Below are 15,886 nucleotides of genomic sequence, written 5' to 3'. Positions count from 1 at the left end.
GACATTACAGAACATCACCTTTGAGGCAGGAAAGAAAAATTTGTGCACAGAAGTTCACCATTTTCAAGTCACACAGAGTGAGGAAAGTCACTACATGGCATCAGAATTTTTCACCCATTCTTAAGAGACGCAGGGCTAACATGATAATGCTTGATAATCTGTTGGTCTTCCTCACCTCTCCTTTTACAATATACTCTACATAGCAAAGAACCCCTCATCAGTAACAAAACTGAGGCAAAAGTTTTCACTACAATCCAGACAAGCATCTCATCATGAGTTGCAAAACACCCCAAAGACCATTCAAACTTCCCAGCTGAAGAAATATGGAAGCAATACCTGATGCAAAGGTGTGTGCTTTCAAATAAAAAAACTCCCTTTCTGGTGTAAGTTAGGTTTTCAACAAAGAATCTACGTGGTACTTCTTCCAACAAAGGCTATGTGTTCATGACCCAGAGAATAGCAATCATATTCTCCACCTCTGACCAGCTGCACTAACAACCAAGCTAGTCTTCACAGACTGAGCAAGTTCTTCCAGAATGCCTAGACATCCTCATCTTCCAACAGGCTACTTGCTTCCCTAGCTTTGGCTATTTCTTTCAACATTACTGAATTAACATTGCAGCACACACACAGATACAAATAGCTTTAGTCATACCTTCATCTAACTTAACACAAAATAGAGAAAGCATTAGCAGTGTAACTGGTAGTCTAAGTATCATTGCTTTGCCTGCAAACCTCTCACATACAAGAAGTGTCTTACATGGAAAAAAAATTTCATGTTGCTTATTCCTAAAGCAAATTTAAATTTTTTTTCCTGAATCTTACCTAAAAGTACATTCAATAACCAGGCATAAAAATACTGCATTCTTCGTGAATGTTGACAGATGCTTACTGCTGATCCTGCCGCCGTTCGACGGATAGTAGGGGAACTGGATTTAAGATTAGCTATGAAAGCCTTCAATAAAACCTAAAAACAAAGATATCTTACTTAACTTTTTATGAGAAAGGAAAGGAGACAGAAGTGAATTAAGAAATCAACAAATGTAATTTTCATTTATTCAAAGCATTACTCAACGTACATCAAGCAAGGGCAACTTTTGTCTTGATTCAGACATGCAGCTGTAACACTGCTTTATGTAACATCTGATTGATGATGCTGATAGCTTTGTGTGCTTTAAGATGTAACAGGGAGCACTAATAGGTTAAACAAAGATACCTTAATCTCATTGTCGTTTGCAAAATTGCCAAACGCTGCCATGATTTTTGGTATTGCCGCAGCTAGTGTCTCTTGAACTGATTCTTCAGGTCTCTTACTTATTCGTGTTAGACAGGGCAAAAGGTTCACTAAGTACGGCCTAAGTATAGCAAAGGAGAAAAACTAAGTTGAGATCAGCACAATTGAACCCATCTACACATTTTTATTTCATACTCAAGTTCTGTGGTATTACTAAATCATAAAAAATGTACCTGTTAGCTACATTCTATGTAGGAAAAAAAAAAAAGACAATAGGCTTCTGAATACAATTTGCAGACATTGATAGAACTAAAGAGAAGAATACACTTAAAAAAAATACAAGTCTTTGTATTCACAAGTTTTCCTCCCTTTACCCAGTCATGTATAGCACGAAACTAAAACTCCACTAGAAGAAAACCAGCTAAACAAATAAGGCTACTTCAGAGAAAATAATGTGATAGGAATTCTTTCAACCTCTTAATTATATATTTAAAACTTGAGAACAGTAACATTTTGTTAACATCTACATTTTATTAAATGTTCTTTGGAAAGTTAATTACTAGGATGTGTTTACCTGCACTTTTGAGGCCGAACTAGATGGGCAAGCTCAGCAAATCTCCAGAGTGCAGCACGTAGACTTCTGGAAGCACCATTCTAGACAGAGTATATGATTGTTACATTTCATCAAGTAAAAAATAAAAAATACCTATAATATACAGTAGTATCAGTTTTATACCATTTTACTTAGATAAAAATATAAGATGTCTGGAAGTCAAAAATTTCCTTTAGCCAAAAGGAAGCCAAGTCACCTCCGTGACTGCCTTAATTTTTCTGGCTGGTACTCGGAATTTTCCGAGTGACTCAAAATGAATAAGGAACACCAAGAAAGACAAGGAAGTGTCCGAGATCTCCACTCTGCTGACATTAGCCTAAAATACCACAAAGAAAGGCATCAACCAACAAAGAAACACTTCAGAGCTATTTTTGCTTATGTTGGCTGTTTTTTATTAGTTAGCTAGACACCAATTTCTATACCCTCAAAAATTTTGCATGACATTACGGTACAATAATACATTAAGATATTCATACAGGGCCTACAAGTAGTCCACATCTGACAGAAGAAAAGCTACCCACATTGTTTTTTGTTATTTATTTTCTAGAGTTCCATCATTCCCACAGAAATATAACGAAAAGCGATAGCATTACTGTCTGACAAATAACACCTACATTTTCTCTCTATACAAGCCTTGCTATATGCTTATAGATGTAAGAGACACAATTTTAGCAATACTGTCCTGAATGCAGCATTTTTCTTTTGTAGTTATATACTTCAAAAAGGCTATTACTAAAATTCTTCCCATGGACATAATTAAATCATGACTTTTGAGGAAAACAGAGATGCTTCAGTATTTTTACCTATGCTTCTTACAGAAGCTGTAAGTACACATCACACATTCACAAAGTAGTTAAAACTTGTATCACGGTCACTTCTGGTCTTGATCAAATGATTCCTCCAAGAAGTTAAGTCAAATTAAGAATGTCACAGTCCTCCACCTACTTTTCACCACCCTTTTACTTGAAGTTATTCTTTCCAGCTCAGCCAGTGGCGCAAACATCATGAATGTGTCTTACTCATTTGGGTGCAGAGTCACTAAGGTTTACTCAGACTGCTGTTCACACCAAATGCTCACACATTTTCTGCCAGATAAGCTTTCAGGAGTGCTTAAATCCAAACAATAGGGCCAACAGTGAGGAAATGGGTAGAATAATGCATTAAACAGTCACAAATCCTTCCAAAGTGAAGCTTTGACCTTGATCTTAAAACACATGCACTATTTATTTACACTAATGCCACATTCCAATATACTAAAACGCTACTAAATACCACAATTCAAAAGGACATGAAAGAAAGAAACTCACCTTTTTAATCTCTTTATACAGTTCTAATTGTAACCTAGGAAGATTGGAATCCATCAAAGCCTGCAATAAAATGCATTGAGAACGTACTGTATCAGAGGGGAGGTACTTTACAAAGCAACATTGCACTTGTAATAAAACAGCTTCAGAAAAGGCACAGAACTATCTAAACTGCCCTTATATTTGATGTATAACCAGGAAAGTGCTAAATACTGAAGAGAGACACCTTTATCTTTCACACAAACACAAAGCAGAACTGTGGACAAATTCCACCAACTCTGTTATTTGCAGTTAATATTGACTGCTTTACCCATTCTAGCTAAAAAAGGCCATATGGGATCAGACTACAAGCAGAGCCAACCTGGCAAGTGCCAGGAATAGATACTCATGAATAGAATATTAAAACACAAAAATAGTATTCGCAAGCAGCAAGAGGTATTCCCTGCTATACATCCCCAACGTCAAGTAGACACCTACTATTTCTCAAATTAAGATTGCATTTGTATCATTACCTTTAACAATCCTTGAAAAACCCTTCTTTAATATATCAGCCTATTTTCTGCATTCATTTATTACCACAAGGTGTTCGTTCTGGACACCAGAAGTATCGCATCCCGGGATCTAATCAAGCATACTGCGACAGAGCATACACTGTAGTTTGAACCTGCAGCCTGGCTAAGAACTAGGGTACATCAAATGGAAGTAAGCACTGAGAAGTAGTAATTTTCTGTTCACCTTGATCATTCTCCCTCTATCTTTAAAATAGCAAAGAAAAAAATATAAAAATAGTTCTGCTACATATAATCTCTTCCTACAGAATATTTTGTATACACACGATTACCCTTTCTCCTCCATTTTTTTCCTAGTGCATACTACTGTTTATGAACATTTCCACCACCACTTTCTCAGATTAAATGAGAGCTTCATACAACGTGCAAGTGCCTACATTGTGGATTTATACACTGCTATAACATCTAGTATTTAATTTTTTATACCTTGACCAATAATTTAATAATTCCTAATTTTCTATCTGCCTTCTTGGCCACTAACCATTAAGCTCACATCTTCACAGGATTACTCACGACTACAAAAATATTACATGGCACATGCTGCTGTAGAGGCCACAACTGCTTAAACACGGTCAGTGAAGTGCCTGTGCTCCTCCAGAGCATGGTTCCCCTCGTCTAAAATTGTATGCCCCAAAACTCCATTCCTCCCAGTTACACCAGTCATTATAATAAAATGGTATTACTTTCCCCAGAAAAACCTTACCTGACTCGTACCTATATATTGTCATAAGCACCCCAACTATTAACTGCAGGTGCCTAGATGACCGTAGGCAGGGATAAATCTTTCTTACTTCACAAAACTTAGTTTTTATGGGAAGTTCACTACCCCTGTATATAAGGATATCAAGCAACACAAAAAGGCACCAGCTACTATTTGGCTTCAAGGGTAAGTTGTCCTTACAATACACTCAACTGGAGCAACTTTTTTACTACTGTCCACCTATATTTTTAGCAGGCTAAAATCTAAAAAGTCATCCCAATCAGAAAAAATTATAAGCGTAGTTAACTCTAACTTACTACAAATAATAAATCCCAATTACTGAGACCAACTGTACTCCAATCTGTGTGAACAGTGCCACCAGCATCATTAGCACACAGATTACTACAACATCATTCATCAGTTTCAGAAACAAGACAGCTCTGGTAACACCTTACCAGCAGAAACCTGGTAACTCCCAACTTGGTAGTTTTCTTTCAAATAAAGGTACCACCAAAGCTATTTAAACTTCGAGTCACTTAGACTCTCTGTGAGGTACTGACAGCTAAGTGCAGTGATACTTAAAGATGACCTACAGAGTGTTTATCTAAGCTTATTTGCTGTTTCAGTTTACAGCCTTGTCTACACAGACATGTTAGCATTTTAAATATGCTAATAAGCATAAACTCCAAACAGACACACAGTTACACAAGTAAGGCTTACATCTATATTCTTATATTTAAAGAGAGAAAATACAAAGCATCTTTATACCAGTAGGATTTAAAGTATCTTTATAGACGAGTAGTAGTGGATGGAAAACTGACTATGACCCACCATTGTGGGCCAACTGTATCCTGGGCTGCATCAAGAGAAGTGTGGCCAGCAGGTTGAGGGAAGGGATTCTCCCCCTCTACTCTGCTCTTGTGAGACCCCACCTGTAGTGCTGTGTCCAGCTCTGGGGGCACCAACATAGGAAGGACATGGATCTGCTCAAGAGGGTCCAGAGGAGGCCACAAAGATCATCAGGAGGCTGGAGCACCTCCCTTATGAGGACAGGCTGAGAGAGTTGGGGTTGTTCAGCCTGGAGAAGAGAAGGCTCCAGGGAGACCTTACAGCAGCCTTCCAGTACTTAAAGGGGCTACAGGAAAGACAGGGAGGGACTCATGACCAGGGAATGTAGTGATAGGACAAGGGGTAATGGTTTTAAACTAAAAAAGGGTAGATTTAGATATAAGGAAGAAATTCTTTACTGTGAGGGTGCTGAGACACTGGACCAGGTTGCCCAGAGACACTGTGGCTGCCCCCTCCCTGGCAGTGTTCAAGACCAAGTTGGACGGGGCTTTGAGCAACCTGGTCTAGTGGAAGGTGTCCCTGCCCATGGCAGGGGGGTTGGAACTAGATGATCTTTAAGGTCCCTTCCAACCCAAACCATTCTATGATCTTTCTAGCAACACAATTAGTCTATAAAACGCCTGAGGTACTAAAAAGCTGAACATTGACTAATATGCAAGCTTAAGGGCCTGATGCCTCTGTTCCACTCATCACAAGCATTACTGCTACTTGCACAACCAAAAATAAAACTGCACATCTTTTTGTCTCTGCATTTATACACAAGGGAACATCTGCCTGAAGACTAAATTGCTTCCACACAGCATAAAACATAGAAACAGAATACAAACCATGATCCGCTTTGATAACAGTCTGATACATCCATGTGGTTGGAATTATCACAACTATTACCACTTCATAGCTGTGACCTAATGGCAAGCTTAATGACTGATAGAAGACTCCATCATTTCAAACCACTTTAATGTTTAAAACAAAACAACCACACAAATATTTGAAAAAAAATTAAAGTTTTTCAAGTTACCTTGAAACATGCCAGAAAGCAACAATATTAAACAGATTGCTGAATTAGAGAGGTCAATTTTATACCAAGTCTATAGAAGAGTTTGGTGGAAAGAAGGAAGTTTGCATTCTTTAGAACTGTTTCAGAACATCTTTTAAAGCAAATTAAGTTACATAATGGTCTATGCATTCCATAGAGTGTTAAACTTCTGCAAATGGAAAAACATTCAAATCAGAATGCATTAAGTGCTACAGGGCAAAACAAAAAAAGCAAAAGACACTTGCACTTCCTCATTCCCTATCATTATGGAATATACTACATAATCAGTAAGCTTTCTCCATACAACTTTCAGTCACAAGCTCAACACACAAAACTTAATTCATTCAAATATCAAACAAATAGAACTTAACTGAGAGAAATCCCTACAGAAATAGGGATGGTTACTTGCTTGCTTCTATACAACTCTCATGCTAAAGAAAATTATTATTTGCATATTTCTAAAGCACTTGAACTTTGTATCAACTAGATTAACTATGCATTGACTCAAAGGTCAAGAGTTTCAGAAAACAGGAAAAAAAAGAAAAAAAGGACAGGTGAAGGTAAACCTGTCCTGGAAGCAGCAGATCACAGCAATTACTCAAAAGGTTCGTTTTAAGATACTTTGAATCAAGATTTAGACCTTGCCCACCTGCTGTTCTCTAACAAGCCCTTTATTCTGGATCACAGTAGGGTAATAAACAAGCTCCAGAACACCATATTTATCCTAATTATTGCCTAAAAGGCTCCTCCTCCAAGTCTCTGTAAATCACACCACCTGAATTACAGCATACTACTAGTTTGGAATGAAAAGCCACTACATCTTTCAGTCAGCTTTTTAATAACGTTTTTATCTTTCCTCATGTTAAATATCTTCATGTTTACAGAACAATAACAGTGTATTCCTCCCATACAACAAGGTGATTTTAGAAAAGCCCACATTCTTGTTTTGGTTAACTTGAAGAGAACAAAGTTAATGAATGGCTGAAGAAAAGAATCTATTAGAACAATGAATGACAGAAGACAAGTTAAGTATCTCAGTCTGTGTATAAAAAGCTCTCCTAAGAGCACATACAGAATTTAATAAAGAAGCTTACTTAACCTCCTACATTATGAGATATTATGAACAATAAGAAAAGCAACTAAAAGAACATCAGTGTGAATTCATACAGGACACTGCATCAAGAAGAGGTAAAATCTGGTAGTACAGTAAATAAAAGTTCTTACTTTAATAACTTTATTAAGGCATTCATCAGCAACCATCCGGACATCAGATTCTGCATCCTCACTGCAGAGGAGAAAGAGTTCCATAGCAATTCCCAGCAGTTTCTGAAATTCTGGAGAATTTCTAAATAAACGAATATTAGAAGATTACAATGCGCACTATCAAAAGCAAACACCAATGCTATTTTTGAGGGGGCTTGATAATCCAACTACACATATATTATACATAGTTATACAAGAAAAGATATTCAGTGGATTAAAGCACTTCATTAGGAGCTTCTCTGCTCTTTTCTACATCAACTGTCAAAGTATTTGATCTCTGTGCCTCAGTTTCTCTGTCTGAAGTAAAGGATAATGCCTACTCTACCAATGTTTAAACAAAATTACTTCTCAGATTTTGGGTTGGTAAAAAAAGTAAATGTGCCATTTCAAACAGAAGTTGAGCATTTAAAATCTGCAATTATCAGGAAGCCTCCAAATAACTAACACTCCAAAGTAGATATTCATATTAATGCAATAAATTAAAGTCATTGTCTTACCTTAAAGACTGAGCAACTATATTTTCACATATTGTTAGGCAATGATTCACTCGATCTTTCTTGGTAGTTGAAAGTTCTTTCTTTCTAAAAGAACAACACAATTATAATGAGTCTGAGATAAGACTTCAAAAGTGAGCAGTGACCATTCAAACATTCTTGATAGTGTCTAATGATTATACAAGAAGATGCACCCTTCTGGTCATTATATAAACAGCTGTATACTAACTACCTATAGTCCCAGGACTTCATATACTAACTGCTGCTGAGAGAATACAGGCACACAAGCAAAGGGAAGGATACAAAAAACAAAAGAATGAACCATTTAACAGGGAATATAATCTTAATCCCATAACTTTCACTGAGAAAATATTTGGGAAACAAAACTGAAGAATGAAGATGAGTAAAGGAAAAGGAAGGAAAAAGTGGAGCAGACCTAGGACAAAGCTGAAATTAAAAAACTGATAGAAAAAGGTTGGGAAAAGTAAGCCATGAGAACAAGTCTTGCAGACCTAAATATACCACTTTTTAAAAGACCTTCCTCACACATAATGTCACCCTAAACTTTTTTTGTCTGGCAAGTTCTTAAAGAGTGCTATTAAACTGACCGTTTTGTATCTGATCTGGAAAGGATGCCGAGGCAATCCTACCATATGCCACATTCTTCCAAATGGCTTTGTAATTATAAAAATAGCAAAGCTCTAGACAACAGTCTATGCCCATCAAGAATAATGTCCCTATAGTAACACTGCTATAGTCCAGGAAAGGCCAAGCTTAGTCAACTCACAGCAAATGAGTGTAAAACAAAGAGAATAAAATTCACAGAATCAAAGAATACATATCTACAAGTGTACAATATGGAAGGCTTTTAGTTTGCAAAATTTGTTTAACATTCACTTCAACATGATATAAGCTCCTATAACCCTTTACAGCTGAGTCTAGAACAGAAGCTTCTTCCCTGCCGCACCCCCAACAAATGAACTGAAAAAAGAGATTCATAACTACGATGGTGAATTTTTTTTTGCTGTATCCAGTGACTCCTACTCTTAACTTTACTGACACAGAATCACTTCCAGAAAAGCAGATGTTACTTTTAAATAATTAACCAGTAGCAATACTGGAGCTAAGCTGCACACCCAAAGGTATCTGCGTCTGTTTTACAACAAGGAGGTACCTGCTCTTTCACTCACATCCATAGAGAATCTTCCCTTTTGTTTTCCAAGTGAAAACTGATCATCTGTATTTTCAGCATTTAATTTTCTGTCTTAACAAAAAATAGCAAAACCATAAAGTAGCAAAACTGTGTTTCTGAACTAGAAGTTGGAAAACAATGTGAGCAGCCTTGAGTTACATTAACATAGTTAACACAACATTAAGGACCAACAGCAAGTAGCTAATAAGCACATTAAATTAAGCTAACTCAAAATACATTGTAAGACAACAACTTTGAAGAATTATGCTGTAATATTAAAGAGCTTTAACTCAAATAATAGTACAGTTTTTTAAAAAAAGTCATTCTTTGCAAGCACCCCTGTCCTTTTTCGTCTGTCAGGTTGGAAATGGGGAGTTGAAAAGTGTTTGCTCCCAAGATTTCAGTTTTTCTCTCAAGGATCCTCTCATCTCACCCCAGAAATACTTTCCCTTTTAAAAATTTTAAAGGAATAGTTCTAAACAAAACTATTTTTTCCATTATAGTTTGGCAGTATTCTGTTTAGGTAAGCTTCAGCGTTCCTCAAAGAGGATATCTTAAACTTAAGCAGCTGGCAGAATACAAGTGGCTAGTGTGAATTTAATCAAGATACATTATGTCTTTCTATCTTGAAAAAGCTCCACAGAGTCTTTAACAGCACTTTCAGATCACCTCTAACAAGACAGCAAATACTTCCTAAAATGCCCAACTGATTTTGCAACTTAGGCACCGTTGATATTAACAGGCACCTAAGAAACTGAATCAATCATTTCAACTTTTATGATAATTTTACCTAGCATTGCCCACATCTCTTATGAGCACCATTTTCAGCACACATTCTACCCAAGAACACGACAGGCACATCTGAACTTGCTCATAAGCTCACTATTTCAGATACAAAACGCATTCAAGATATTGTTGGGGCTGATTTCAGAATAAAGTTCTTTATTCTCTACATATAATATAGGCCTGAGCAAGGCATGCAGTAGTACGAGTTCAATACTATTTAGACTAGTACAGATTCATTTCTTTAGCAGATAAACAGAGAGCTCACCTAACACTGAATCTACCACCCCACTGAAATAAGTAACTTAAAAAATGCCTGACTAGAGAAAATTTAATGTGAAAACTTAGAAGGAATGCATATGGGTAACAAGTTACCATTTAAACTGAAATAACAGAAACTAGAGGTGAAGACTAACTATCAGTTACTATCCAAAGGGAAAGAAGAACAGACATTCAATAGAGTTTGCTGTACTGAATGTCTCATCTACCATTTGGTTATTCAGCTCCCAAAAAATCAGCCATTAAAGAAATGAAAGAAAAGGTGGAAGACAAACACTTAATGTATATCTTGTGCACGCACACATTTTCTGGGCCTACAGAGGCAGAAGGATAACAGAACAATATCTAGAGACAGAACACATGATTTTTTATTAAAAAAACCCCAAAATAGCTCTATTCAGAAGTATTACGAAGTCCTCAAACAAACTGCTGATGTGTGTATCCAGTGGGACAACAGCACCATGCCTTACAAGAGAGCTGAAGTAGCAAGCTCCAAGTGTAAGGTCACTTCAGTTTGACGAATAACAGAAGGCAGGAGATACTGCAAGTAGCAGTTCTCTATGGGAAAGCTTCATCTCACATGCATACTTCTATAGACAATCTCTAGCCAAGACTAACAAACAGTATCAGAAAATGAGCAAGCCCAGATAATTTTGCACTCTGAGTCCTGATGAGCTGGGTACAAAGAGCTGCAGCTCACTGGTCCTAATGTTTATTAGACCTGGAAATTAAGGATATGTAAAAAGTGTGCAGAAACTATAAAGCTGAACCAGCATTAAGAAAAAGGACCAAGCTAAATGGCTTGACGTTAATCTTCAGAAAAGTAATGGGAAACTCAAAGATTCTATTAGTAACAAACAGAAATATGAGAGGATCAAGAAATAAACTAAGCCCAAATATTGCAGACACTTCAAACAAGGTGTAGTAACACAGACAATGACAGTCAAATTAACTAGAACAGGTCTACACCCTAGAAATGGCAACTCCAAAAAAAATCTAGGAACCACTACTGACAAGCAGGGCAATAGGTATTACCCACGCAGTTCACATGATCTTCAGTTAAGCAAAAAATTCATGATAGTTCTACATATAGCACTGATGAAAACCAATGACCACGGCTTCAGTCAAACATTAAAAAAACCCTGAGAAATTAATGAGTATAGAAAAATGCATATTGCTGGAGAGCGCTTTGGCTCTTGCAGTACCTTTTGCTGTAAAGGTAACTGTTGGAATCAAATGTAAAAAAAAAATAAATATCAAAATAGGGCACAAATAAAAAGAATTAAAATAATTAACTATTAGAACAAGTTGACATGAGAAAAGGTGAAGAATCCACCTTTGGACTAATCAGATCAAAGCTAGATACGCTTCCAGAAGAAACATTAGCAAGTCATTCTCTCAGCTCACTGATAAGAAGTAAAAATGAATAAAACATAAAATACAGAAAGTTGTGCAACAACCCATCTGCTTTTTAGTTTCACTGAGTAAACTCTGAATTTTTACATCATACTAATCAAATTTTAAGTTAGTGGGAGCTTTAGAATCCAAAACAAAACACCCAACTCCAACCAAATTTAAGGGTCTGAAAAAACTAAAAATAGATATGGAAGAAAATAAGGTGCCTCAGCAGATGTGTATAGAAGCAATATGACGACAGAGAGCTCAAACTAAATTTTCATAGAAGCAAAACAACAACAGCAAGAGATTAAGAGAGGGGGCCAGAAACTGACGTCTCACTGTAATGCATAATAAAAGCATAACACAAGATCAATGCTGATTAAAATCTCTCAAAACAGAAAAAGCTCTTATCTTCTTGGTAAAAGCTTAAATTCAATTAATATTTTAATAAAAAACATAAAGCCAGGATATCAGTTTTATCAAGAGTTCAGAAGTCATTGTCTTACAATAAAGTGAAGAAAAAGTTCAATACATGTTGTGCAAACAATTAAGTCTTGTCTTCCCCAACCTCTGTGATCTTAAAACATTTCACAGCAGAAGACAGACAGTAGGACTCATTCACTAACCAGATATAGAATGCTCAGTTTCTACCAAAAATATTTAAAAGGCTATTTTTGCTTTACTCCAACAGGAAATATTTTTTTAAATTATTATTGTCAATCACGTAGAGGTAAGATTGTGTTGTTGTAAATTAAGGCAATTTATTTTGGGAGAAAAAAAAAAGTAGAGGTGGGTGGTTAGTTTTACTTTTACTGCAGCAAAAAAGTCCAACAAAAAATATCTAATACCACCTGTAATAATGAGATTACCCTATAACTTGAGGAACGACAGCTTCTCACTTCTCTAATTTAGGCAACAGGACAACTTTGATCTAACGGACAATGTCAAATAGATACCTAATGAAACAACTGAAGAGCAAACCACTATCATTTATGCTATGACATTCATTAATTAATTTAGTCTTTCACTACGGACAGGTAAGCTTGCATCCTTTTATTATAGTAAACAGAACAATAAGAAGTTACCACACAGAACTACAAATATTTAAGCACTATTTGGACAGAACCACAATGAAGATGAACACCTCTCCCCAAACACAAGGAAAACACAGAGGCAAATTTCCTTTCCAGGCCATTACAAACAAGAAAAAAAACCCAACACAGACAGTGTTGTGAATCACATTCAAGATGTCACCTTGTATTTTACTAAAGTTTGGGAAACTTTGGCAAAGACTGCCACAATATCCTTTCATAGGCTCTTATGAGGCTGTGCTGTTACTGAATTTGTATAGCTCCTGGGGGCATGCAATACCATCAGCTTTCTGAAAACATAACAGCCTATTTTTAAACATAAAGCAAAGTCAACAAGGACAACTACAACACTATTTTTTTTTTAATGTTTTGAGTAGGGTATGCCTAAATTCAGACTCCAAAACCAAGCATAACATCCCTCAGCAAGCATCACAAATAATTTTCAGGACTCCCTCTTGAAATGCCATAATCTACCTCATCAGTAATTTTCCAGACAGATTTTTTTTTCACCTACATATAGGAAAAACTGGAAACAGATAGCCATCTATCCTCCATGTCACATAAAGTACTAGCACAAAAAATACACATGACAGAGCAATTAGTCCCCGCAGACTAGTAAGGCACCTAAAAAAAAAATTATCTCATGAAGATGATGAGTTTTTCATCTATTATGTCCCAAACACGTGAAAATGCATTGAGATTGAGACGCTCTCCAAACAGCATCAACCATGATAATTTAGTTAGCATCCATATCAGAACGTACTGTGGAAGCAGGTGGCCAAGAGCCCAGCTCCACTGCTTAGCATCCTCTGTCAAAATACTATGAAACTGCCAATTGAGAAGTTACCTGCTCCTCAATCCTTCTACTTCTCTGTGTCCCCCATAGCTAGAGAAAAAGCAATAGTGTGACTCATGTATTTATCCCGTAAAAATCTTAAGTGTCTTTTCATCTAGTCAATAAAAGTTATTTTTAGAGGATGCAAATGCAAAGGGCAGCACTGTGGTACTGAACAGCTCCTTGCCCTTGTCCTCCAGTAGTGCCTCTCGATGGGAAACCTGAATATTGCATGGATGTAATGTATTTATCCCTAATGTTTAAGAAAGTAAAAGGTATCAGTAATATTTAAACTAACTCCTCTTAGTTGTCTACACAGCAGGTCACAGCACAAGACTTTACATGACGTTTGTCATAAACGGACATCCACATCAACTCCCGCCAGATGCATCAGAGCTCGGACTTTACGAGGCTTAGTGCATTAAGTTATGTTTAGGAATTTTTGCCTCTTCTCCAGCAACGTATCAGCTGAAAAGCAGGTTCTCCTTCCCAGAACCAGCCTGTGAAACCCATATAGCATTCTTGTATCTCCCGTTCATTACCCCTACTGCTGCATTTTCAAACATGCTTGCCTAAAAAGTTACTCCTAGCTTAAACTTCAATAGAGAGCAGGCAAGACTCCCAGACACGTCCACAGACACAGCCTCCTGCCAAGGACAGGGCAGCACCGCAGGACTAACTCCTCCGGGGACTGCCAGCTGCCTCGGGCTGTCAGCAGCTCCCGAGCGGCGGCGGCTTGGCGGGGCGGCCTCCCCCCGGGGCAGGGGGGGGATGTTGCCGAAGCGCTCCGGGAGCCCTCCCTGTCCCCGGGTGCGGGTCACTCACGGTCTCTGGAGCGGCTCCTCGGGGATGGCAGCCGGACCCTGCTGCTGCTGGAAGGAGCGCAACGACTCGAAGGCCTTCATCAGCTTCTCCATGGTGGCCATGTCCGCTCCGCCCGCGCCGGCGGCACCGACCCGCCACTCCTCCCCGCCCTCTCACAGGCGCCCGCCGGCGTCCGCCTTCCTCCTCGCGGGCCCGATTCTTCCTCTCCTCCTCCTCCTTCTACCCCCCTCCCGGACCCGCTCTCTCCCGCTCGCCGAGCGCGCTCAAGCCGGCCGAGGCGCCGCCGCCAGCTCCCGCCGCACCGCCCGTCACTGCCGCAATGAATGAGGGAGACGCCGCAGGGGGCCGCGAGCACCCCCCAGCCGCCCCGCCGCCATCTTTAATCCGTCCCGTCAGTCCCCACGCCGCGGCCCCGCCCCCGCCCCCTTCCCGGGCTGCCCCGCCCACCCCGGGGCAAGGTCCAGGCCCTGGGCCCAGCCACGCCGGATGCGCATGCGCAGAGCACGAGCTCTGGCCATGGTGTCACGCGCACCCTTACGTACATACACACAGAGGCACGCGACCCAGGTAAGGGGCGGGGCAGAGGGAGAGCGACAAGCTGTCTGTCCAATCAGAAAGAGAGCTCCACCCCTTCCCGAATGCGGATCAGGCAGACGCCAGCGCGTGAGCAGGACCAAGGGCGCTGGGTCCTAGAGCCCGCCGGCAGCACCGCAGCGCCCCCTGCGGGGGGAAGTAGCAAGTGCCCCGAGCGGTGTCGGTGCGGGGTTTGTCTCCGCACGGAGCGCGGCATGGCCCGAAAAACGGCCCTCGGAGGGGAAGCCCCACTCTCACCCTCCGCTCCGTACCTGGCCGGGGCTGTGCCAGCGCTCCCCGGTCCCCGGGAGCGAGACGGCAGCAGATGCGGCAGGTCCCGCTGCCGCTCCGGTGCGCCCAGCGCCCGCCCGGGAAGAACCTGAACCTGCCGAGGTGGGAGCCAAGTTCTCATCGCAACCGCCCCCCACCCCCAGACCAGGCGACAGCACACGCTCCCTCTACCTGTACTTCAACAGGTAACCCCTAGAGCTCCCCCCCGCACCCTGCCAGCAAGCCCAGTTAGTACACAGGGGCTGGCCAGAGGCGCTACCCGCGTTTCAGTTTCAGTTTAGGCTGCAGGGAGGGATGAAGAAACACTTACAGGAACAAAACACTTAAAACTTGGCAAGGTACCCGCTAGCCTTTCAGCGCTCCTCTGGTGCTTCTGGCCTTGCTTTATCAGAGGATACTTTTTGCACTCTTAAAGCACATATTAAACATACAGCATACAAGACAGACTATACACTATTTAAATCCTTGATTCTATTACTGAGCACTTAAAAAAATCAAGTGTTGTGAACTTTCCAATTACAACCACTGATTTTAATATATCCAGTTGCTGATACACA

The 15,886-nt window shown here is 39.6% G+C and overlaps 1 protein-coding gene across 2 annotated transcripts in view; it reads right to left on the bottom strand.

The window, feature by feature from the left end:
• HTT (huntingtin) overlaps positions 1-14,866 on the bottom strand; it is an 88,313-nt gene extending 73,447 nt beyond the window's left edge. For both annotated transcript variants that reach the window (XM_074865653.1, XM_074865654.1), the window contains exons 1-7: positions 14,466-14,866; positions 8,066-8,149; positions 7,530-7,650; positions 3,155-3,214; positions 1,809-1,888; positions 1,217-1,355; positions 826-967 (exon numbers count right to left, since the gene is read on the bottom strand). In XM_074865653.1, coding sequence (XP_074721754.1) covers positions 826-967; positions 1,217-1,355; positions 1,809-1,888; positions 3,155-3,214; positions 7,530-7,650; positions 8,066-8,149; positions 14,466-14,566 — 727 coding nt within the window. In that variant the 5' untranslated portion in view covers positions 14,567-14,866. The remainder of the gene's footprint in view (positions 1-825; positions 968-1,216; positions 1,356-1,808; positions 1,889-3,154; positions 3,215-7,529; positions 7,651-8,065; positions 8,150-14,465) is intronic.
• Between the last annotated feature and the right edge of the window lie 1,020 nt (positions 14,867-15,886).

This window comes from Strix uralensis, chromosome 4 (genome assembly GCF_047716275.1).
Source record: "Strix uralensis isolate ZFMK-TIS-50842 chromosome 4, bStrUra1, whole genome shotgun sequence".
NCBI classification, from domain to species: Eukaryota; Metazoa; Chordata; class Aves; order Strigiformes; family Strigidae; genus Strix; species Strix uralensis.
This window is presented reverse-complemented; position numbering and strand designations above follow the sequence as displayed.